Raw genomic sequence first — 25,860 nt, forward strand, 5'->3', positions numbered from 1 at the left:
TGAATCAAATAACCATTTTTCATCGCTCTGTAAATTGCTCTATGTTTTGGCACCTGCTTTCAGATGTACGACGGTGATCAGTCACAAATCAATTGTTGCCACCATTGCTTATGCCCTCCCCCGCAGTACTCTCATAATTCTTACCCTGTTTCGGGCCACGCCCGAGCGTCACTACAACGGCCCATCTTTCGCCGTTATTATTTACGGCACACACAAATATCTATCGAAAAGCGAAAGGTGACGGGAAGTGGGAAAAATAAATAAATAAAAAAGGGGCGCAACCCAAAGGTGCGCACGCGTGTGTGTGTGTGTGTGTGGGGAGGCCATGGAGGATTCCGTGAAAAATGGCGTGTAACCCCATCGGTGCGCCGAGGTAAACAATTTAAAAAATAATTTATCATGTTTCACCGGGCTGACAGCTGGGTGACAGCGGCGCACCCAGGCCCAGCCTTATCAGTCACTTCTTTTTGCGTATGTGTGTGTCGCTCTGTCGTCGAGGATTGGAAAAAAGGAAGAATCAGCCTGCACGGACACGACGTACGGAAGGATGTTTTAATCAATTCCCCGTCGCCGGATGGGCGCCTGATGCTGCGCAGCGGACCCGTAGAAGATCCCCGTTATGTAACCCCGTTTCGAGCCGGACTCGACCGGAAGTAACGGTATCGGTTGATTGGCACATGCATCTTTCCTTCTTCTCGCGTCCCACCGGAAGTAGGTGTTTACGATACAAACGCAGACCACAGCAGTCCACAGAATGAGGCCATCGGCTGGCTAATGAGAGCGCCGAAGTGCCGAGGAGCAAACTACGCACCCGCGCAAATTCCTACCGAAATGAAGTGGCATTGAATTCGTGGTGGCAAATCGTATGGTGGTGGTCATCGTGATTCGCGGCACGTCGCGCCACGGCGCGCGCTTCTTCGGTTTCAGAAGTTTCAGCGAAGGAAGTGGCGCGCTATGAAAGCATAATGAGCCACCCGGGAACGAACGATCGACTCGGCCCCCGGACCCGGTTATTGATTATGTTCTGGCTCGCCACGGAAGTGGCCGATTGGGACCATCGTAGCTCGTGGTATTCTTTCCTTCTTCTCCCAATTCTCTCCCAGGGTTCCGATAGCAACAGTTTTCCGTTCGGTTCGGTTTATCGGAAACGCCCGCGGATCGAGATGGGCGGTTCCGCTCCCCCCCTCGGATGGTTAATCAAATAAAGCATCATTAAATGGGTCCCAGTCGTCCCGGAAAAGGTGTTGAGCTCGGCAAAAAACCGGGGCCCATGATCCCCGATCTTTAACGATCTCACAGAGAACGAGGGATTTGCTCCGGCGGATTGTTGACACACGTAAGACGTAGAATCTTTCGGGTCCCCGAGCACCGTCGTATCTCGAATTCTTTAGGGCCGTTGATTTATGTTGCCACGCTGGCGATGCTTCGAGATTATTCGGGAACCGGAGCGAACCGCGCCGGGAGATACTTCCGGCAGCGCACTGACCTAACAAACCACCGGAGCGCGGTGTGATTTATGCTTTTCATTAGACGCAAACACCGACGATTATTGTTTATTGTCGAAAAATTAATTAAAAATCTGCGCGCTCAAAGCCCCACGATGGCACCGGGCCCACCCGCCGGGCAGTGGCCAGGATCATGATTTTACATTTGCTTTATGTGGTTGTCGGTCGGTTGGGCGGTGGTCGGGAGGCGCCACGATAAATCAACGTCCGTTTGATTGAACAAAGCTTAAACCAACATTAAACGGGGTGCAATAAATATCTACCGCTTGGCGGCACGCAACAAATGGGTTCAATCAAAATTTACATTTTGCGCCATAAAATGCGGTCGTCGCCGAGGCTCCTGTTTGGGCGACCCGTTTTTATTAATTTTATTTATCGACACACACTCAACCACAATCGAATGCGGCGTGAATTTGGAAATTGGTTTGCCGTTTGCTCGCGGGAACAAGGAAGCAACGGGCCTGGGAGGTCTCGTGCGGGGAGGGACATCAAAACTGACACAAGCTCTCGAGCACGACCTAACGAATCGGGAAACGTGTGTGTTTGGTGGTGTGTTGTTTGTGGAATGTTTTAACATTTCGGCGTGAGTAATCCCCGCACCGGCACGTACGTTAGGCGTAGCACTCCGACCGTGCGACCTGTTGTAAGTCCTGGGTGAGAAGTGCTTCCGGAAGGCGTCGGAAAAGGCTCCATAAACCCGTCGTAGGTACCTTGGTGCCGCGAGCAACAAATTACCATACGCGCGCGCATAAGTAATGTAGCCACGCCACACGAGCGCCAGAAATAAGCTATTTCCCGGGAAAGCATTTCCATGAATAATTCTTCCGCTGGGTGCGCTCGTTAAACAAACGGCGCAAAAAAGTGCGCCACACACACACTCCTGGTGTGGTGAAGATTTTAATAGTTATTAAAACGAGTGCTTTCATCTTTTCGTCCCGCCATTGTAGGTAAGGTCCAATATCCTTGACAGACAACAGCCAGCCGACGGAACCCGGAACGAACGACCGTCCGTCCGTCCGTCAGTCGGGCGGCTCCGAATCCCGCCAGTCGCAGGAGGTAATTTCAATGTAAGACGACACCCGACGGAATGTACGTCAACCTTCGCGAGAGAGAGATAGGAAGAGCGAGAGCGATGATCGAGAGGTTCCCGCGGTGGATGGGAAAGTGCATGGCGCAACATGGCGCAATTTACAAGTCTAATGTTGGCTTGATTAAAGTGTACCTGGGCAAATATTTAATCACCCGCCGGCTTCGTTCGCCCGGCTCGGGATTCAGCTCTCCCCCTTTGGTTCCGCGTGGCGTAGCCTCGCCCCCCTCCCGCGGGGACTTCCAGGAGATAATGACGCATTAGCTACGCACCATCGTCGTCGGCATCGCCGGGACGCGCGTCAATCGGTGCGTGAACGGTGATGGCGTTAAAATAATATCTCGATTTTCCCGAGTCACTGAACCTGCGTGCCGAATCGAGAAACCGAGCGACGTTGGGTAACCCTTCGGTAGTTGGCCCTTGAGAGAAGCGGAACCGCCTGACAGTCAACCGGTGGCGTTGGGAAGAAATTTCATTACTATTCCACCGCTCATCTGGCGCGGCACAGGACGAAGGACAGCAGCACCCCATGAAGAAAGTTGAGTGGCGCTCGAGGCCCGACGACGAATGCTTGCAAACATCACCGCCGCCGTCGCAGCCACCAACCCGGGGCGCTACTTGAGACGGCTTTTTACGGGTTTTCACCTCTTTCCTGTAGTGTGCTGGCTGTGCGTGAAATCACGGCGGACGGGCACGGGTCACGTCACGACACTGAAAGCTTGTTAAGGGGGCGAAAGCCAGCGAAATCCACCGGATACATTTGTGGGTACATGTCCTTGGCCCCTCCCGCCAGTCAGTCAGCCCGGCATGGGCCCGGTTGAGAAGTGGTGTCACTAACCTCTGGCGCACAGAGAACCGGGTGGCCGGGAGCCACCCTTCCGGCCGTGTGGAGGGCCCGAGCGAGAGCACATAAACAGCGTCACGAAGGACCTCTCGACACTCTCGAGGGAAGGGCAGATTTTTATGCTCCGGCGCCTACGGCAATGCCGCCGAAGCACCATCGAAACGATTCAACATTCGCCAACGTTCCTCTAGCGTGCGGCTCGTCGGATGGATTTATTTATTTCGCGCGTTTTGACATCGCAGAAAGCGGCACCCTTCACGGCACGGACCGTGGCACAATTATGCTGCTCACGTTTCAGTACGACGGGCGTGTATGCACCTCAAGATGAACGCCTTTCGCTGCCCATTAGTGCGGTGGCTGTGTAACTGTCCCAGAAAACTAACAACTACAACCTTAGCTGTGATGTATGAAACCGGATCTTCAAAGAAAACACACGTTTATTGCGTTAAGATGAAAAACTGTACACTTTGGCCATTTTGGCCATCTCTCTGACAATTTGTGGAGACCACGTCAAAGGAAAGCAAACCATACTTCAAGCCATTTTCGAAAAGAGCCAAGCGTGGTGAGTAAGCCACATGTGAAAGGAAGTCCCAACGAAATGATTCAATCGTTTCTCCGACTTTCATTCGAAAGGGTCAGTTGCTGATGATGCAACACTATCATCGTCTGACCAAGTTTGAGTAGCTCATAGTAGATCAAACTTTCCGATCCCATCAAACACAGAGCATCGGTTTTTCGTCCAAAGCTATTTGGCCGTGTGACCATCGTTGATGGAGAATCTGGAATTGCCTGGAAGATCTTTTACACTTAGGATTTTCCGAATTACAATCCGATAGCGAGATGGCCTCAGATGGTAAAATATACGGGCCCTAGAAATCGAATTGCCTTCTAATCGATGAATGTCGATTAATATTACAACGAACTCTAAATGCTTGTGAACCGACGAGCTTTGGGCGCTTCGGGCGGCTCGGACTGGTTTGTTTGCAAACAACAGTTAGGAAAACACAGTCTATGGTGATGGTAACTATCTTACAGTGTCCCTAAGATATTCATTATTTTTAATTTCATTATCATCCCGCAGATAAGGACGGGTAATGATTCGGTAATGGTTGCGGATCGTCATGATCGGCTTCCCGCTGGGGGAGCCAAAAATAATTATCCGAAGTACTTGAAACCGATAGGAGGACGCTTGCCTCTGGTCTGGTGCCAGAGCGCGGCGGTGTCTCAGAGTGTCGAAGGTCCAAAAATGGGTCGTTTGAACGGTGCTTGAAACATTTTCATTCTACTCATTAAATTTGATTGCTGCCCGCGATCTTTCTCTCTCTCTCTGTGCGCATAATTCCTTTTCGTTTCCACGACTGGAAGTCCATCCGTCGGGAGCTCTAGCTCACCCACAGATGATCCACAGTCAGTCCCGGTGGACAAACAGTTCGGAGTCAAAGTTTTGCAACACCGAGCAAGGATGCGCTGCAACCGATTCGATCGATACTGCTCTCCCTCATTGCCGTGTGATTTAAAATTCATGTGGCGTGGTTTGCTGTGGCCAAAGGGCAGCATCAAAGTGTGATTATGGAGATGGAGCACTCGGCTTGTTGCACCCTGGGCCCGAGTGCACCGACCGGAGGGAACTGAAGCATAGTTTTGATGTGTTTTCAGCGCGCTGTTCTGCAAACTTTCATAAATATTTAAATCATCTCCCGGTTGGCCATTGTTTCGCGGACCCCCGGTGAACCGCAACGATTCCGTCGGAGGAGATCAATTTCAGATTGTTGGATGTGCTTGATGCCGAACGTGAAGGAATGTAATCCGCTGCCTGTGCGTCCGGAATCGGAGGACTCAGTCGTGCGATGACGCCAGCAAAAAGTGGCCCCGCTAATGACGCAGAGAATGCCAGCAATCGGCCTGTTCCATAAATCACCACCACCCGACGGTGGCCAGCTGCCAGGCGGCCACCGGGGCGAAAGCATGGAGGAGGAATGTGCATAAGATGCATTCAGAAACGGTTCCACTTGATGCGCGCCAGATTTACGACGATTCTTTCCCGAACTGTATCGACTAATGTGCCCCCTCGCCATCTTGTGAAGGGTACTCGGGGTCGACGACGACGACGGCGACCACTTCAGAAGCGGGAAGAGCGCGCAGCAGCGCCAAGGATTCAGGAAGTCCAACAAGTTGCACCCCATGTCGCACCTTCGTGTTTCACAATCACGTGGCCCTCCAACCGGGTCGTCATCCACTAGGTGGCGGGGAGGGAGGGGTGCCCGGAAAGCGAGCTCTAGAGCGCCAGCGACCCGGAGTGGAGACTGGCACGATCCACGTCTTGACGGGCCCGGCCGCCGCCATCGTGCTCGAGTGGCCGAGTTGTTGGCGAAAAAAAGGGAAAACCGGCCATCGACGCGGGTTGGTGAGCGAAAACTGAATGCTTCCCCGCGCGCCGTTCCACGCCGGTGACACTCTGCCGGATCGGCCGTGTTGAGTGGGAAAATCGGTGTTCGGTGTTCAGTATTCGGTTTTTTCCTCATGATTTGTCTGTTTAAGTTCGATGAGAGTCGTGCCCGGCTGTGTTCGACGAGGCACGGCCGACGATTTTGCGATTCGCTCGCGTAATGGTCCGCGCAGCACTCACCTGTGTGTGTGTGTCCCCGGGACGGCGCAATCTGTGCGTCGTGTTTTGAATGGGCGGTGGGCGAACTCGAAACAAATCGATTTGGCCGGGCTCTTTTAAGCGTAGTATTTTGGCAGCTGCCTGCCGGCCGCCGCCGAATAATCGGCACGGTTACATTCGTTTACGGCCAATTTGAATTTGCTGGAAGGTAGGTGCCAACCGCGCCGCCGAGCAACATTGTTGTCTGGTGGGATGGTGTAATAAAAATAAAACGGCTGCTACTTTGTAATGTCGGTTCTGTTTCGGGAGCAGTTTCCGTGGGATTTCTTGGGTAAGCCAGAGTTTTCAAATAATGGATTGTCGACAACCTCTTTTCAATTGGCCCAAAATTGGAGCTTGATAAAGCTCGCGAATGATAATGAAGACGTGAGAATACCTTCATTTCTCCACTCATTTTCGTCCCTAATAGTGGCTGAGTGGCCGTTTGGGGACATTTGTTGAGTTACTCACAAAAGGACACTACAAACGCAAAACAATCCACCAACAACGGAGAAGATAGACTTTCTTTCGCGTATCTTCCGCTACCGGGAGGTGCTCCATAAATATTTATGCATCCGTGGGGTGTGCATAAAATGCCTATAAGTAGCCCAAAGTTTCGCGCACTCCACGCAAAACCCTCTCTCGCAACAAGAGAGAGAGAAAGGAAGCCCAATTTAGATGAGGCTTTTCCTCGTGCCACGGTTGATGAAAAGTGTTTTTTTTTCACCCCATTTACGACCTACAATAATGAAACGGATTAGCGCACATCCTCCTCGTCCTTGGCCGTCGCGCTTACTAACGATAGCAACTGCGTTTTATGCGTATGCCGACGATGATTCGATTCCGCGTCGGGTGTTGTAACACTTTTTGAGTCCCGCAAACGAAGAAGACGAAGCTTTTATGGGCACACATTATGATTCCGTTTAATTTGTCGCTCCTCGTTTTCGGGGCGCGCTGTGGCGGATTGGCACACAAAGGGCACAGGACGCAGGTGCCCAACGTGTGCCAATCGTACTGCTTAGCCGCCGTAAGTGTCGTTATCGCACGAAGTGTTATTAATCTGATTGCCTACATTTAGGCGCTCAGTGAAACGACATAAATGGAGAAGCCGAAACACGCCCACCCAGTGAGCACAGTGGTGTCCTTTGCCATCGTCAAACTGCACGCACGCAGTGGAATCGAAATATGCTTCCGTATGCCGCGTTCCCAATCGCCGCCGCTCCGAGGGCCTCGGGAAATTCATCTTCCAATTTGACTGCCATTGTGTGTCCCGCCGCCGTCGAGTGTCAAACGGGATCGCGCACTGCTGCTGGCACATTGAATATTTATGAGCGCCCGACGTTTCGGATGTGTGTGGCAAAGGGCTCGCGACCGTCTCCGTTGCCGTGCGGCCGTCTGCATAATGCATCGTGCAAGATAACGATGGTGGCAGCAGCAGCAGCCTTTGGAGCCACAAATTGGTGGCACCGAAAAATGGAACGACTCACCGTAGATAAGAAATGTGCGCCGTTTCGGTTCGCGCTGCCAAATACGGGGCCGTGTGTCACCGAAATCGTAGACCGTAGAAATGTGTCGTTCCGAATGCCCCAGGACGCTCTCGGGCAAATGGTAATTGACATTAGGAGTGGCCGCGCGCGCCCCAAACACACACAGAGACAGAGAGAATGGAAGGCCCGGGGTTCACTCGGCAAATGATTAGCACGAACCGATGTTGGCCACCGGAAGAGCACTCAGACAACGCGGTCCGGGGGTACGCGTAACCGGATGTTGCCGCGGCATTATCGGAAGCTTAAATCGTAATCACGGTACACGCTGCCACCATTCGGAGCGTCGTTTGATTTTTGGAAACCCCCGGGCAACCCGGGCGACCCGGACCCGGACACAGATAGAGAGCCATTCGACAAACTTCAGCGACGTGCCGTGCATGCCAAAAATTCACCGCCGTTGCGAGGATTGTCATGCGCCGAGCAGCGGATAAGCAAAAATCGACCCTGTTGGCACGGGTGACACGGGGTCTGGGGGCGGCCATAAGTGCCGTGGGCAGAGATTTCGTCAAGTACCGGCAGTTTTCTGGCGATCGCTTTACAAAGCACTTGTCTGGGCAAAAATAATACGCTTTGTTTGTGGGAAATCCTTTTACGGGCTTAGCTTTAGATTCCTTTATGTTGCTCTTTACAGATTTCTACATCATAAAGCCCGTTCCCAAGCCTAAATGTAAGTTTAATGGGTCGCAGCAATACATTCGTCGAACTATTTACTGTGCTGTGGTCCAATCTCGTTCGCCAGGACATAGTCCGGGCGGTCGCGGCCTTCGGTCCTCGACATGTCAATTTATGTCCAGCTCATAAAAAAAGATAAACGAACCCAATTACCGGCCCCAAAACGTCACACAGTCAGTGATCCATAATCCTCGGGCTCGGGGCGATGGAGGCGCCTGGTCCGTCGTATGCGGCGCGCGCCCTAGAATAACATAATTTTTATTGCTAAAAAGCGAGTAAACAAATCAAAACAAATGACAGACGGGTTTTGCATGGGTCCATGATATTGGCATTCATTTGTTCGGTCTCTGATCTGTGGCGCCGGCGACCGGGTCGGGCGGTCGGGCGCGGACACATTCCCCTCGTTTTTATGCTGCCCGCCATTTGATTGAATGATGGGAATTATGTCTACCGATAACAGTTTGCTTACTGCGGGCCTCCGGTCCTCGTCGTAGCACACAGCGGAGACCGTCGGGTCGGTGTGGGATTATTGTGAATGACACCGGCGTGCGGTGGCGTGCCCAGTTAGGGTAGGTGTGGAATGACTCTGGGAATGGCCGGTAATAATCCAAGCCTACGGCCAGCCCGTGACATACGGTTCATTTTTCATCCGGACACACTGATTGCCAGGTCGGGTGGGTGGCGATGCCGGGCGAACGATAGCAGGCTGCTGCAGCATTCGGACATGTTGTCAGTGGCCGGGCCCACCCTCGATGAGCAGCTGCTAGAAGACCGATCTCATTGCCGACGAGCGATACTTGACCCTCATGGCTCATGGATGGTCGGCAGATGGTCCCGCCTGGTCGCCCCGGGGCCAGATCCTCAGTGAAACCGTGTAATCAAAAGCACCTAACTAGCCGGTGGTACGTGTATTCTATGGAAAGCTTTCGTCGAGCAGCGGGAACATTTAAACTTCCAGCTGGTGTGATGTTTCGGTTTGATTAAAATTGCTCTCGAGTGGCGCTTACATAAGTCACGTCCCATAAAGTTCGTCCTTTCAAAGGATCGGCGGTGATTTGTAGAGACCCTCGGCTGGTTCACTGTACAATTTAAAGCTCCCCCCTAGCGCATTGGCTTAGTTTTAATCAATATGGATATGAATTGTGCCAACGGCATGAATCATGTTCACTCTGTTAATATTTTTCCACATCATATTGAGTTATGGTGATACGGGAACCGAGCTCAAAGCTTCCGGTATCTCTTCTCGGACGTATTGCGTATGCAAAGATGTGCCAAAAATCGGGCAGCATTATCAATCGAATGCCGAAGCCTGCGACCCCGACCGGGCGGACCAAAGTAGACGTACAATCGACACATCTAAATCGGTTCGAAATAAATTGAATTTCAAATGAAGGCCCGCGCCGAGCATCGGCGGCGGATTTAAGCTGCCGCGTGAGCGCGCCGTGATCGAAGTTTCTGCTCGAAGGCCAGAAAAGGGTTTTATTTAAATATACCATAAAAAGAAGGATAAAGGACGAAAGTATACAAAGTCCTAAAGCCCCCGTTCGGGCCACCCGCGCGACCTTCCGACGAACGCAAACAGGCAATCAGCGCAGCAGCACAGATCTAGCCGATTGCTGCCTGGCTTCGGCCCTGGTGCTGCCGTTTTCGTTTCTTCGAAATCTTTGAACATAATTTTTCATCTGCTGCCTCTGCCCTCTCTCCGATGACTTCCGGCACTCGAGACTGCGGACGAAACGCGGCAAGCACGTTCCCAACACTAGGTTTCTTTTTTTCATCTTCCTAGAGCCTTGACACTAACACGCCGGCAGCGGGCAAAATGGCAATCAAATGGATCGAAGAGAGAATCCTTTTCTTAAGTCGCCGCACCCCGACCGACCGTTTCGGGACGGCAAGTCGGCAAACGATGCCGTTTTCACCGATCGATATTCTTCACTCGGTGGCCATTTCCGGCTTCACCGGACGCCGGAGACTAACTAGGGTCATTTGAACGTGTATGGGAGTTCCGTCTCCCAAAAGACCCCCCCGGACAAAAAGAGACGCGGTCGGGGTTCGTCGGGAAGATTTATGAAAAATTCAAATCCAATAATATTCCTCCACTTCGAAAGGCGAGCGCATTATTGTGTTCCTGTGATTTGCACTTACGGATCCGGCACGAGGATCCCTGTTCCCGGCGAGGGAATTGCAATTGCATTCCAACGCCGTCCCCGGGGGGGGGCGGTTCAGCAAACAACGTGCGGCCCACCCACCACAGGCTGTGAGTGGGTCGATGTGAGAATAAATACGTTTCGGTTGTTTGTTAGTTTGTCATTTGGTTTTTCCTTTTTTCCCCCCCAAATGTATTTTTGCCACATGGGAACCTGCGCGCGCGAGTGTAACTGTCATCGTGCGGAACGTGCTTCGAACGCCAACCACCACCCATCGAGACTCGACTCGAACACCGGCCAAGGGAGTTGAACCCCATTCCCATCGGCGGCGAGATGGGTTTTCGGAGCTCTCTGGGCCTGGGCTTGATCGTTCAATCATCTGCCCCTGACACACGTGTGTGTGCTTGTGTGTGTGGCTTGGAAAATGGCCAAAACGGGGCCACCGACAGGGGAGATAGAGTGAGGTTTGCTGGTGAACTGGTGACTGGTGTGAAATGTGCACATTGGAACCCGGTTCCGGTGGGAAGGATGAACACGGACACGGACGTTACTTCTCCGATGAGTTGTAATACATTTCCTATTAGCAGCATGTCAGTGTCGAGTACGAGTGCGGTCAGCCGTGTGACACCACCGCACAGCGCCACAGGCCCCCCTCGCCCCCCGGTAGCCCATCATTTGGAGCTGCATGTTCCGGAACATGACTCAAGTACGGGTTTTATATGCATTTTTGACCCTCTGGTCCGTTTCAGAGCGCCACCCGGGGGCGATAGAAAGTTGCAAAAGTTGCATAAACATATTACGTTTGATACAATATTTACGTGCAAAAGGTGATTAGGAAGTGGAAAGTGTTGCAGCAGGTAAATGAAGTAATGCATTTTAAAGTTGGCCCATTCGGTATTTGGTTGGCGTCGGTGCTAATTAGAAAACTGTCGTTTCAAATGCCGCATTATTCATGGTATTGTACACCGGACACCGGAAACGGTGAGATTATCAGCGAGAACCACCAAAGTTGCACCACCTGACACACGTGGCACATGCTATGCAACGATCCCGGGTCCGTGTGCTGGCCGAAAGTTAATGGACAAAAATAAAGTTGGCACCAGAAGTCCAGCCCAGCAAGCTTTAAGAGTCCTGCTGCTCATCAGATCCATCACAGCCAGGGTACCGCTCTACCTGGCCACCGGAACATGGTCGCTTTCTAAATGCCCACTTGGAAAAAGTGGTCAAATGAATGATTGCTTCCCACCGCTAGAAAGGAGCTAGCGCAACAAATTCACCGAAGCGCAACATCCGGAGATAGTTCAGCTCCGTTTTTCTTTCTGTGGCCGCTGCTTAACAACAAAGATAAATGATGGCCGCTCCAGTGTTCCGCGCGCCGCCCACTGACAAATACCCGTGTGCGGTCGGTTCCGGTTGAAACGGATTAGTTCGTTATTCCATCTTTGATAACTGTGTTTTCGGGGAAACAAATGGATGCAAAAGCGAGCACTAGTAGTGTGTTCCGCCATTCCGGGACTCCATTGTGGTTTTGTTGCCTTCTGTCGGTGCTCGGCGAAACTCTGCTCGGTGTGAATGTGTGTGTGTGTGGATTCAGTGGATTGTGCAATCAAAATAAATAGCGACCGAGCGAGAAAAGCTGGATAGAGAAAGTGCACAACACACACCGACCCTAAGCCCGACCGCAACGCGGACTAAGACTCGTGGAGCGCGCAGCATCGTTATGTCCTGCCCTGCTAATGCACAATACTTGCTTGCACCGCACGCGACGACGCTGGCCCGGGACGGGAGACACACCCGACGAGGTGGTCGTTAGCACTCCCGGGAACTCTTCCAAACATTTGGCCGCCAGCAGCACCACCTTCGTGGTCGTCGTTGCAATCACACAAAACCATAACCACCGCTGCTGGTGCCGGAAAACTGTAGAACGGGGATTGACTGGCATTTTTCTGGCACCGGACCGGACCGGGTGAACCATTAAAAAAACTAGCAAAACAACAACCCAACTCCCGATCGATCCGATGCGATCCGAACGAAAATCTAATTTCCCCGCGACCATCCGTGGTCCGGTGCCGGGGAGTCTCGACTTCATAAGGGGCCGCACCCCACAAGCAGACAGACCGAACCGCACCGCACGCAAGGGGGAAAGTTGTTTGCATTAAAATTCAATCAAGCGCAAGTAAACAAAATGGCGCTGGAGATGGCCGTGTCGCCATCTGGAATTGATTTGCGGGAACGGCCGGGCCGAGCGGGAGAAGCGCGGCCCAGAGTTCCCAGAGATTCCTCGGGACCGATGTTTATCTGTCGACGATCGTGTGTCGCAAATGGGTGTAGGGTGTTAAAGCCAAGTTAAACAAAACCCCGGTGTCCGGTTCCCGACGGGTTATAGCAGAGCTAGTCAGCGACTTTCGTCCGAAGTTCTCGGCCGCTTCTTAGGTGGGTAGTGGTTCAAATATTTGAACAGGAGGGAACATTCTACCGCCCATTCTGTTCGATTGGTTCCGAGGAGCAACCAATATTGACGGGACGACCTTTTACGAAACCTGATGGAATTTTTCCAACAACTGCAAACTACCACGCTTGTTCGTGGCTTAAAAACATACAAATTTATGCTCGCCCAAAGTGGGTCACATGCAGCGCCTCAAATGCGACGGCATCAACACGTAGCGGTGCTGCCGTGCGCGCAACATCAACTATCATTTGTCATCCCGGGCGGCAGATGAAATAGTGCCACGTCAGGCAAATACCGCAAACGTGACTTTTGCACCTGCACCGGCTGGCAATATTGCATTCGAGCAGCATTCGAGCCGCGCACACGGCATCCGTGTTCTGTTGTGCACGGTTTTAAAGCAGAAAAAATGCTTGTGCTCGCCTTCCCGGGCCAATCCGTTCCGCTTTCCGGGGGGCGGTCTCCCCGAGGCACAATGGGAAAATATTTTTCATCATATCCGTGACGGGAACAATAACTTTTGCCTTCCTGCGCCAGCGGCGGCGGCGCACGTTGTCCCGATATGGACCACACCGCACCCCGGTCATGATGATGATGATGGCATTTTTGGCCGCTCGCCCCTGACTCTCTAATTCGATATTTATTTTACCTCCAATCTGGCACTGCAATCTTGCAAAAAGCATTCACCTGGAACACGACGGGCCATGCCCGGAAGGCGGTCGCTATGCAGTTTTCCCGTGCGCCACCATGCGCCTCCATCGTGCACGTGGCCACGGGCTCTCCCCGTTGGGGTCGTCGTGAAAATTTAATAAAACCTCTCTCTGTCTCTCCGGTTTTTAATGTTCTCGCTCGCTCCAGAATCCCCTATCTTTTATCGTCTTGCGGCCCTGGCCCTGTGGAATGTTCGCCTTAGGTTCGCAATTTTTCAATAGTCCATTTACAACAACGACGGCTCCGTGCCTCTCTTATTCGACCGATTTATTCCGAATAAATCTCGCCCCGTTTGCCGTACCGATCCGATCCTGGCTCGGCGAACCGTAAAAGCTGCCCAATTCATCCTTGCGGCCATAGCCCTGCGATGGGTTCTCCAGCGTTTTTTTTGTACTCTATCCAACTTTGCAGGCTTCCGTGTGAGGGTCACGGGAACGGATTTTCAATTCGCTGGCCGGGCCAACGAGCAGGCGCACGGGGCGGTGGCCCATTCATCCATTGACCCGGAAACGGATAAGAGTTAACGGGCCGCCAAATAATGTTTTCATCCTCTGCGGACCCCGTTTTCGGTGCGGGGTTATCATCCCGCCAGGCCCCGAGCACGAGCACCGGTTGCACACCGGAGCGTGACACCGGTAGCCCCACAGCCCGCCGGAGGGGCGGCTATCGAGCGAACGGAAAAATATTTATCAAGAATAAATCCCGGCCGCCCGAAAAGTGTGCGGTGGTCACCGGGCCAAAGCCAAATGAAACGGTGGCAACAAACCGGGAGGGGGGAACGGTACGTGGAGTTCGCCAAACCGGGTCCGAAGTCCACGGCCGAAAGTGGGGATCTCTCGCTGGGTGAGAAATGGTCAATGTTGGCCCCAGGATTTGGCGAGTTTCAAGGAAGGAAAGCCGCAAAAGTTAGCCGGCACCGAGAAGACGGACCCGCCGGGCAAAAGGTTGGACAAAAGTGTTCCACCGAAACGGTGATTTATACGGATTTATTAATTAAATGCTTCCGGTTCGCTGGCTGTGCGCGGAGGGGGGTCAGCGAATGACCCTTCTTCAGAAGTTGATCGTTTGAAGTGCGAAAAAGTTCATCCGACGGAGCACCAGCTTTAGCCCGATTTGATTTCACGCGAAGTGCAAAAACGGGCCATTTTTAAGGAGCTCTTTTTCTGGCGCATAAATTCCGGCAACGGAAGCGGAAGAGAAGAATCTGCACCACCCGGTTAAACTTGACACAGATAGTCCCGGCAGTCCATTCGGGACCCGGATCGTTCGTTCGTTTCATCCCATCCGGGGCGAAAGTTTAAAAGATCGTCCAAAAATATCGCTAATGAGTCAATTAATGCCGCACAGTCCGCCGATGGAGACGCCTGGTGCCGCGTGGCCCATTCGATCGAGCGTATTAATGGACGTTAATGAAATCGTCAAGATAATGATGAGGGCGACGGGCCGACGGTCGCTAAAAACCTATTTCTTCGCGCGACTGAGTCGATGTTTTCGAACGGAATGGCGCTCGTCCGGTGGATCGTGCCGGCGGCGGGTCCAACTCATCACATATCCGAGTACCGGCCATTATCGTGATGGCTAACGAGTCGGAACAAATCACGCCGGGGCCAGACTATCGACTGCAGCCGGTGTGTGGGTGGGTCGGTGGACGTCCAACCCTCTTGCTACTCATCGGGACGACCGTCGAAATTTAATTAAGGACGTGACCGACTGATACCCATATCCTGCACTAAGCTCCGTTCGCTAACGCCGCTGCGGCTCCTAGAGCCCGATGACCGATGGTCCGGACCGAGACACTGTGTGCGGAGTGGTCACAAAATTGGTTACCGCTCCGATTTGCCACGGCTGATTAGCCACGGCGGCCCACGCCCCCCACGCAACTTAGTTGTCGGAAAGCTGAACCGAAGCTTATCTGGCACATTACAGTGCCCGGCACGGTCCGGCGCCGGGAATTACATTTTCTTCGGTCGCCGGCCGTCGATGAGTCGACGGAACGTGGCGGCGTGACAGCGGCGCATCATCGTCCCGCCCCATAAACTGCATCATAAAAGCTCATTCGATTACAAGTCATTAAACAAACTTGCTCAACAGTTTAGCTGCCGTCGGGCCCGGAGCCCGGACTCCGGCAGGCGAGAGTTGGCCGGTCGGTCGGTCGCTTACACGAGGCTTCCGCGCCGATTCGACGAGTGACCGGCTTAATTAATTTTATTAACTTTGTTTGTTCACCCATAAAGGTGATACGCCGTGCGAAGTTGGCTCTCTCTCTCTCTCTGTCTGTTTTATGGGCTTATTTTTCATCCCATGGCCATTTGATGCTTCTTCCGAAAAACATCATTCCCCGCGGTGCCCTGCAGCGGCCGACAGACCGACAGGATGTGGTTGAGTGCACGGAAAGGAGTGTGTCTAATTCGTGGACCAAAAGGCGGTGCTTAAGTGTGTGTGTGTGGTGTGTCCCCGAAGCGGAGCAATTATTCTTCGTCTTTCGAAGCGCCGTCTCTATCAAGTACGCCACCCAGCGCGCCGGAAGCCATTTCTCACCGGCTGCCTGGAAGCTGTCTGGACCACCGGCAGCTTTGGTCGCGATTTCCGTATTTACAGAGGGGGGCGTACAACAAGCGCAGAGCGGAGCTTTCCATTATAAATCAAAATAACTACCGGCGACCGGATTTTATGCCCGGCGGCGCGGCATTCCGATGCTGCAGCCCCCGACACACACACACAAGGATCGAAACGCGGTCCCAGGTACCCCAGGCACCACCAATTGGATAATCGGATTGGTCCAGTGCGGTTCCGTGTGGAGTCGCCGGACCGGTTTCTGTGCGTGATAATATTACTAGAAATAAAATCTGAAACTATTTCTGGGAAAGGACAGCGGCCCCCGAAGGCCACACTTTCCTTTCATGTTTCTATATCAAAGGCAAAATGGGATCTCCATCCCGAGAGCTCTTCGGGTGCACGGATGGCAGGATGTGGCGAAACCGGACACTCTACTCCCACGGCTTCAGAGTAGCTTCCATATAAATAGCACAGCATAGAGAGCCTGTCGACATTATGGACACGCCATCGACACCTTGTGGGGTTTAGGAAAAAAGGGAAATAACGCCGAGGCAGCAACAACAGGATGTACAACCTAGGTCCCGGGGACCAGCTGGCCCGTTATCGATCGGTCCGTAACGTGGATTGCATTATTTTTTCTCTCTCTCTCTCTCTCTCTAAACATGAGATCATCGGTTTTCCGTTGTCTCTAATTAACACAGCATCGCGTACTGGGCTGTTGAGAGAATAAAATGTAATTGACATTTTCCGCTGGAGGCCACCGCAATGGAGTCCACCCGGTGGCGTTACACAGTGCGGTGAACTTTTGATGGCTTGTGGCTAAAGTTGAAGTGCACCGCGGCATCGACCGGACTTTTCCCGCCCCAACCCAAAGCGAAGGAAGAGATAGTTTCTGTCGCGTTCCGGCGCCACTGGCAGCATCCTGGCGCGTCCCCGGTGGTGCACCAAGCAATCAGTTTTAATTATTCACCAGAAGAATGCCAGAAGTACACGACCACGCTCGTGAAAGCATTGTGGCAGTGTCGCAAATTAAGCAGCAGTAGTCCTCTCCGGGCTCCGAAGGCACCGCGATTCCACCATCGCACCGGGTTATAATGATGAAAAAATGGGGTGGCAAGAAGTGCCGTCAGATGGGAACGACGCGGTGGTAACGCCCCGGACGAAGACGGACAACGTTTGTCCGGGTTCATCCATCAGAAGGCCACACAGCATCCGCGCATCATCATCATCGCTCATGTCGTAGCTCGCGTACCGCAGCATGCCCCGAGAGAGCGCAAGGGACACGGACTGGAGTTCTGTGGCTTCCGAAACAACATACACCGTACGAAGGCGCGCCCGGGGAATCGGACACCAAAGTTCAGGCGATCCGCGTGGTGTAATTTCCCAGAGCGATTTGAGGGATGTGAGTACGCGCATCTCATTTTTGCCGCACTGCCAATTGTACGGAACAGAGCGGATTAGAAGGTGCTTCTGAGCAACTTGAGAACGGTTTTGTAAAAGGTCCAACAACTTTTGGTGCGCATTCCATGGTTTTAAGGGTTGAATATTTCTCGTTTATCATCTTCACAACAATAAGGCGATGCGAACAGTTGGTCCTAAATCTCGAAAATTCACAGAAAGTCTTGTAAAGTAAATAAGTAAGTAAAGAAAGGTCCTCGATACTCTTTGCCGGGAATCAATCGGGAAGTGTAAACGACGGAAATCATCATCCTGCGGCCTGCGTGAATGAGGCAGATCAATATAAAGCTCTGCCCTGCCCGTACGTCACGGCCATTCATCTTCTTCGCGTCATGATGATTGAAGAGCCAATCGGCCCCATCCACAACCACAGCCCCCATTCGCGGCCAGCACTAATTGGAGTTTCTCCGTCCCTCCCGATCCGTTCTTCTTTTGCAGAGAGAGAGAGATGAACCTTCTGATACTAGCATTCCTGGCGGTCGCGTCGCTGTCCTACTTCCCGACGCCCACGTGCGGCACGCCGGCCGCGGCGGGCGGTGGCCACGATTCGAAGAAGTCGGTGGCGTCGGCCGAAGCGGTCCAGCCGGTCAACGATAACGGGCTGAAGGAGATCTGGCAGGAGGACGACCGGGAGGTGCTGATCCGCAACGAGCGCGGCACCAAGAACAACGGTGGCGGCGGCGGTGCCGGCGCCGCCAGCGCCAGCAGCACCGGTAAGAAAGAGCGCAAGGCGGACAAGCGTCCCGCTTCCGGTGCGCACCAACAGCAGGGTTCGACCGGGGCGGGCCACGGTCCGAAGGGCCAGAAAAAGGTGAAACCGACCGAAGCGACCCGAGATCCGGCTCCGAGTAAGTGATTTATCCCCGGCGACGATTGCGATCGCGGGCGTGTGCCGCTACCTACTACTACTAACACCCACCAACACCAACTAACCACTAACCCCACCCGAGCGTGTTGCCACCACTACTAACATCGGGCGAGTGTCTTGAAAGCGTCAGTGCGCAACAGACTTCTTCGGGACCTTAATTTGGGGAGCTTTTGTACCCTGCTTGTGTGTGTGTGTGTGAGAGAGTGTGACTTATTATTGTACCCCCCTCGGTGAGTATTGTCACCCAACGGCCGGAGCACAACGGCTGCCCGGTGCGGATGATTGGTTTTCGTTGAGCCGGAAACGGAAGGCAGTCCACCACCAGCGCCAGCCACAACAACAACGGACCTGGGGCTAAAAGCATGCGACACTAATTAGACTCCCACGTCCAACTGCTGCTCCGGGCCATGCTCCGGACTGCATGCTAACTCCCCCCGGAGGTATGATGAAGGCCTCGCCCGGAAGTGGGTCTGCTGCTGCAGGACACTAAACAACCATTTCAACCACACACACACACGGCCGGACTGTGTGTTGGCCTAGGGCTTATGTCCCTTGCTGTCGCCGGAACGCCGGACACCGGCTGGTTTGTGAGAACGCAAGCGACGGTTCTGTGAATAGAATGAATTTAATCAAAATTAGGTTTACCTCACACAACACACACAGTATTGTTGTCTCTCTGCGCCTCGACCGCCCTCGACGGATGTCCTGGTGGCTTTTGGTACGAGCACGGTTCCTGTTTGTGTGTGTGCGGTTCGGTGCGGTTGCAGCACATTACGGGCACGGTGCAACAAACTTCGCGCAATAGAGTTGTGTGCCCTTTTACCGGAATCGGCACCCGGCGCCCGGTGACCCGGGGAAGTCCCACCCCAAAACACAATCCAATCACAATCTAACGGTCTCTGGTGCAGCAGCAGCTAACATCTGCTATGCCGTTTGACATCCCGATGCGGGACACTATTGTCCCGTTAAACCGGCTGCCCCATGCTGCTGATTACGATTTTCGCATTTTCGACCTCGCGGGGACGGGACCCGGTCCCCGGGTTGGGTCGAGAGCTTTTCGGTTGATTTATCATTATTGTTTGGGGGTTTTTGATATTTTTTTTCTCTTTCACGCGATGATCAAAATGAACGTGGCGTTTAGATGAAGAGTCCGTCCGTGGTTTTGGTATTGTGTTGGAGAATGTCCGCGTTACACGGACAGCATTAGATATGTCCAAATTGGAAGCTTATTCAATGTGTGTTGTTGGCGAATTGACGTACTGACACCACATTGTGGCATTTGTAGAAAATATTAATGTAGCCATACTTATTAGTTATTCACATTTGGTTTGAAAGGTATGTTCTTTCTCCTGCAAATGTATTCCTGCTCTTCTGCTCTTGATGGAAAAAGATTGAAGTGAAACCATTGCTGTGAATGGACATTTCACTGTAAGGATTTTGGCAATACATTTCAAGAAAGTATTTGGAAAATTTTACTTAATGATTTGAAAAAAAGGAAAAGTTCGGTCTCAAGTGTTTTTAATAACAAAATCTCGTTACTTGTCGAACATACTGTGTATGGCCATTTTACTAACAACAACACTTTAGTTACTCTGTTACCTTTAACGCATGGGTTGTGCAGTATTTTCAGTTGTATTCGGTTCTCGGTTACCTCTTCCGTTCGGTGTGGTTTGAGAGTGCTTTGACGTAAACGATGTAGTTGTAACATACTGACAGTGAAGTACTAGTTGTCAAGCATATTTGAAAGGCTACTAACAACATCGTCCAATTTCGGACACCATTAAGTCCGCAGCTTCGTTAACATCTTTCTCTCTCTCGCTCTCTCTTACTCTCTCTCTTGGTCGTCGCAGACTCGCAGTGCCGGTACAGCAAGGGCCCGTGGACCGAGTGCGACTCCAAGACCAACACCCGCTCCCGGACGCTGTCGCTGAAGAAGGGCGAAAACTCCTGCGTCCAGACCCGCACGATCCAGAAGAAGTGCAAAAAAGGTTCGTCGTGTGTTGCTTGTGTGTTTTCCCCCCCGAACGAAGCTCGTCACCTCCGGAAGGGTCACACCGGGTCACCAAATATTCGGAGTCCTGCGGTGGTGACGAGCTCGCCGTTCGCCGGTGGGTCTCCTCACGGCCGCTCCCTAACCGTGGTCAACTTCCGTTCCAGCCTGCCGTTACGACAAGGGCGCCTGGTCCGACTGCGACAACAATGGCCAAATGTCGCGCACCGACAATCTGAAGCAAACCAGTGACAACACCTGCCAGGCGACGAGAGTGGTCAACAAAAACTGCAACCAGGGCAAGTCCAAAGACAAACAGAACAAACCACCGAAGGCCGAGAAGAAGGAGAAAGGTAAGAAGCGCGCCTGTTCCGCGCGGTCGGTGTGCGCCATTTTCAGCCCCAAAGGGTTCAGCGGGAATGATGGGCCTTTTTACGGTTGCTAAGCTTTTGCGGGTTATCGGAAACCCATCCGAGATTTCGTGGTTCTCCGTGGTTCCGTTCCGCCGACTCACTTCTCTCTCCGCTTCCCGTTTATACTTTCCATTGTCACCATCACCACCGGAACTGGGTCCGGGACCGGAAACGCTCGCCTGCTCGGTATGCTCTGCGGCGGCGAAGTGCGAAGACTGAAACGGTTTCTCAAGGTTTACAACAAACAACGGCAATCCTAGTCCCTTTTCCGGTCGGCCCCTGGCCCCCGCTTCAACCCGACTTCGTGCTTTCCTGTGAGCCTTCTGAACCCTTCACGATTGGTCAGTACGCACCAGGGCGTGTGCGTGTGTTTGTGTGCCGTGGCATGGTGTGCCTTGAAACTTCACACGCGAAAATGGCACTTAGAGTAGTTGCACTGTAGATCCGGCGGGTTGGTGGGTTTTGGTGAATCGGAAATTATGTTGGAGTGTAAAATTTTACGTCAACGCCGGTGGCTGTCTCCCGAGGTGGCCTGATGTTCATTATGTCAAGCTTTCACCGTCTTCCGACCTTCGCTCATCTTTGGTTGTAAGTCGGTTAGCTTTACGGGGTCCACGTGTTACTTGGAACTGCCACCTCACCGTGGCGAAGAAGTAACTGTGAAACGGCAGACGGTTCTTGAAGGTTCTTGTTTTTGGTTTGCTAATTTTATCTAATTATGCTGCTCCTAGCTAAGAGACCTGCTTAACTTTTTGACCTTGCGGCACAATATCTCGTTAAACTATAATGGGAACTCACTTAGAGCCTAGTTAGAATTATGCTAAGGATTAGAGAAGTAACTGTCTAGTAGCGTCTCAGCCGCCGATAGTAAGTATAAGCAGTGTTGGTTGCGTAATCACTTCACGAGTTCGTTTGAAGACACCGAATGAAATAACCTCCTGTTCCCGCCGTTCGCACTGGCCAGCCTCAACCGATACTTCACTATGCTCTTCCTCCTCCTGATGCAGGTCTCCGCAAGAATCGCCAGTAAATCGCCCACTCGCTCCGTGGCGGGCAGCAGCAGCAGCACATCGCAAGGCAACCATCTCTTCGATTCCGTTCTTCATTTTACGATTTAAGCGGCCAGCGGTCAGCGGTGTCGTCGAACGAGCATTCCCTGCTGGCCTGAGCTGCTCCCGAGGACACTATCTCGCGGCCAAACAGCAGCGTGCGGTAGCAGCAGTGTTCCGCCTCAGCAGTCCGTCGCCGGGTGTTCGGTTTCTTTGGATCGGATTTTCGATTCTGTTTTTCTACACAACACTTTCAACATCCACAACTTCGTCGCCACCGAGAGGGCGCTCCCGGGGGCGGGTCGCCCTGGCTGCTCGCGGCGTTATTTATTAAGATGACACACTTATTATTAATCCGACCGACCGACAGCGGGCGGCGGGTAGGACAGAGACGGTTCTCTTCACAGGCCGAAGCGATGGAAACAGCAGACGGGAAAATGATTTTGTGTATCGTTTGTTTGAACAAAAGCAAAAATTAATAATAATAAATCATGGTCACAAACGTCGTATGTGTGTCGGTGCGCCATCCTGGCAGGGCGTGTGTGTGTGTGAGTCGGGGCTAAGTGTGTTAAGTGGCTAAGTTTGCTAGCAAGAATGTCTTTTAACGTCAACCTCTCTCTGATGAATCGTGTGACTTATGCTTTACAATTGCACTGTACACTGAAGCCTCTCGAAAATGAACCGAATCAATCCGCAAAAAAGTGGCAAAAGGCAGTGGCCGATGCAGTCCTATGGCGTGGAAATTGTGGTGTCAGAAGAACAAAACTAGGAGCACCACACTAGGTTCACAGTACATCCGAAAGTTGCTCCACGTAATGAAAATGAACAGGAAAATGGCATTGAACGCATCGCGGCGTGACGCATTGTAGTCGAGGACAGCTCCTCACAGTCGCCATTCCCATTTCTTGGTAAAAATCGCCCAAAATGTGCAGAAAATCATTTCAATTCCGTTACTCCCTGCGACGGTTAGGGAGCATTTTTCCGTTTTTCCAAAGTTTTCCATGAAAATGTAACAGCCCCCAAAAGCGGCCAAAGGTTGACGAAAGCAACATTAACATCCGCCCTCCTTCTGTTCACGCCGTTCCCGTCAATACGACACGGACTGAGCCTTAACGTCTTTAAACTTGTTTGCCTATCGCTGGCATAAGTAATCAAAACTCTCATCATAAGCCACTTTAAGCATAAAAACCACGCCGACCGAACGCAGGAATGACCGTACTGGCCCGAGAAATGGGGACAGAGATAGAGATTACGGATGTTAATTGTAACAATTGTGTCAGGTAGGGAGGCCCCGGGGAGAGAGAACCGCATGCATCGAACATCGAGGTATCAAGGACAGTATCGGTCGGTTTCCGTGCGTGCGGGGAGCAACATCAAAATCAAGCAAATAAACATTTTAGAGGATTCATTGTTCCGTAGAGTGTCAAAAAGAAAGCCCTTTTCAAGTAAACGTAACATAAGACCCTTCGCCCGGGATGCATAGATAAGCGAAATAACACAAAACCTCTGTTCTGTTCTCTTGCGGAAGGTTTTTAATCGGTGTGGAAGCGTTTCCGTTCTGGCAAAAGTAGCACCGATCGCGACGACACATTCGGACCCTGTGGGCGACGCATTTTTCTCTTAAAGGAAACCTCTTTGGCGACGACGGAACCGCTTAATGCCAGCAGGACAAACACATCAATACTGGACAAAGCCAACAGCATGCATACCTTCCACCATAAATTACCGTAAATCCTGTGGTCAACTCTCTCTTGCATGTTTGATGTTCGTCTCGATAGTAACGATTATTGATAACGAGTTAAGGATTCATAGTGAAAACGGTTGGTCGAAGCTGTCGGACGGTGGAATGTTGAAGTAAAACTAAACCACCTTCTTCAAAACTCAAATCGACGGCTAAGCAAAATGGAAGCCACTGAGCGTGTGCGTCCACTAGTATGCTGTTTGCGCGAAACAAGGATAATAAACACAGAGTTCATTGAAGGATAACATTATAAGTGTTTTAAACCAGATCCTCGAAAATCGAAACACACACACACAGACACACACAGGCAGACGGAACGACAAATGATCCGCATGACATCGTAGTAAAATAGTAACTCGGTAAAAAAAATAGAAGCACAAACAAGATCCGAATACAGAGCCAACAAGATACAGAAACGAAGTGTAAAGGCCAATATTAATTAGATAAAAATATATTATATATATACACAAACATATGTTATACACCTGGACGCCACAGCCGATACCGAGACACACCCGTGGGGGGGGGGGACGATGGTAGAGTTTTGAACCGCAGTGAACAACCCGATGAGACACAATGGGCCAGCGAGAGACAGAGAGAGGAAGGGAGAGAGTGAATGATTCAAATGAAAACATAAATCGAAGGTAAAAGAGAAACTTATACCGATATTCTTAGTATTTAACGATTTAACGATAACGTGACAGTTCAAACTAAGAAATGCGATCATTTGTAGGATACACATTGGGATTTCGGATGTCTTTTAGAAATTCCTTTCTCGATTTTTGTGTTTGAGCGCCAAGGTTTTTATGTTCCGAAACAGGACGCTTTGCTACAACGGCTTCGCATTCTAGTTTCGGGGTTGAAAGTGATGCGATCATTCACCTGCAGAAACACCTGCTTCAGTTATTCAGTAATGGCCTAATTTGTTTTAAATGATCACACCCATTGGACAACACTTACATAAAACAAATACAATAACTGTAGCATAAACAATAGAACCATAATCGAGGCAGATCGAGGTAACGGACAGCTGAAAAATGAAATTCAAATATCAAATTTCTTAATAAAACATATTCTTTTGTGATATGTTGTACGAACCGGTGCACTGGTGGTTTTACTAGCAATCCGAAAGTGTGGGGAACCTATTATCCGAAAGCATAACTCATAAACAGCTGAATTTCAACGTTTTTCAAAACATGGTCGTCAATTTTGAACCTATTGCGGCGAGTCACCCTGTGCAGTTTGAATCGGTTCGAAACCGATCGAAACGTCAAATACGCGAAACCGGTTCGCCGATGCATTTGTAAACAAACCAGACGAGGAAGTTAAGCCAAAAATGAGCGAAACAATCGAAGAACTGGAAGGATCGGAACTCGGCACGAAGGATTACTGGGAAACGAGCTACGCTCGGGAAATCCGTAACTACAAGGACCACGGTGACGTCGGCGAAGTGTGGTTCGATGAGGACAGCCAAAATCGCATCATCGCGTGGATCGGCCGGCAAGAGGACGACATATTGGCGGACGATGCGATTATTGATTTAGGTAGTCACGGTCATTAACCCAGAACCCCTTATGTGTTAATGAAGCTTTGCTTTGACTTACCTTCAGGTTGTGGCAACGGAATGATGCTTATAGAGCTAGCCCGCGAAGGCTACAGCAAACTGACCGGTATTGATTACTCGCCGAAGGCAATCGAACTGGCAAAAGCAATATGTCGCGATCAGGAACTGTGCATCGAGTACCGGGTAGTAGATTTAATGTCGGACGCGGAAACCGTGGCACTCGGTCTGTTCAAGGTGGTTCACGACAAAGGAACGTATGATGCAATAAGTTTGCACCCGGACGATGCGAAAACGATGCGTCAGCGGTACATCAACAACGTGCAGCGATTGCTGCGGCAAGATGGATTGTTCATTCTAACATCCTGCAACTGGACCGAGTCGGAGCTGATTCAGAGTTTCGAGGGACACTTCAAACTGCGCACGGTGATACCGACGCCAACGTTTAAATTCGGCGGAAAAGTGGGAAGCGTCGTCACATCGATTGTATTCGTTAAGGAGTAAATGGTCGAAAGGTTAAAAGATGCTTCCGATGGTTTAATATGCACCGATTTGGTTTCGTCAAATTCGCCCTTTGTCTTCGCCCGCTTTCCAACCGGTGTGTGAGAAAAGGTGACCAGC

At 51.5% G+C, this 25,860-nt stretch overlaps 2 protein-coding genes across 6 annotated transcripts in view; both read left to right on the forward strand.

Annotated features, from left to right (window-relative positions):
• Positions 1-24,771, forward strand: part of LOC128268052 (uncharacterized) — a 41,067-nt gene extending 16,296 nt beyond the window's left edge. For 2 of the 5 annotated variants that reach the window (XM_053005052.1, XM_053005051.1), the window contains 4 exons: positions 18,056-18,465; positions 20,336-20,473; positions 20,643-20,828; positions 21,096-21,228. In XM_053005052.1, coding sequence (XP_052861012.1) covers positions 18,066-18,465; positions 20,336-20,473; positions 20,643-20,828; positions 21,096-21,148 — 777 coding nt within the window. In that variant the 5' untranslated portion in view covers positions 18,056-18,065 and the 3' untranslated portion in view covers positions 21,149-21,228. Of the gene's footprint in view, positions 1-18,055; positions 18,466-20,335; positions 20,474-20,642; positions 20,829-21,095; positions 21,229-21,895 lie in introns of those variants that run through there. The other 3 variants (XM_053005053.1, XM_053005054.1, XM_053005050.1) reach the window with 3 other exon arrangements.
• A 236-nt stretch (positions 24,772-25,007) lies between these two features.
• Positions 25,008-25,743, forward strand: LOC128268053 (EEF1A lysine methyltransferase 2). Its single transcript, XM_053005055.1, has 2 exons — positions 25,008-25,222; positions 25,289-25,743. The coding sequence occupies exons 1-2, from the start codon at positions 25,015-25,017 to the stop codon at positions 25,741-25,743; spliced, it is 663 nt and encodes a 220-aa protein (XP_052861015.1). The 5' UTR covers positions 25,008-25,014.
• The last annotated feature ends 117 nt before the right edge of the window (positions 25,744-25,860 follow it).

This window comes from Anopheles cruzii, chromosome 2, assembly GCF_943734635.1.
Source record: "Anopheles cruzii chromosome 2, idAnoCruzAS_RS32_06, whole genome shotgun sequence".
NCBI lineage: Eukaryota > Metazoa > Arthropoda > Insecta > Diptera > Culicidae > Anopheles > Anopheles cruzii.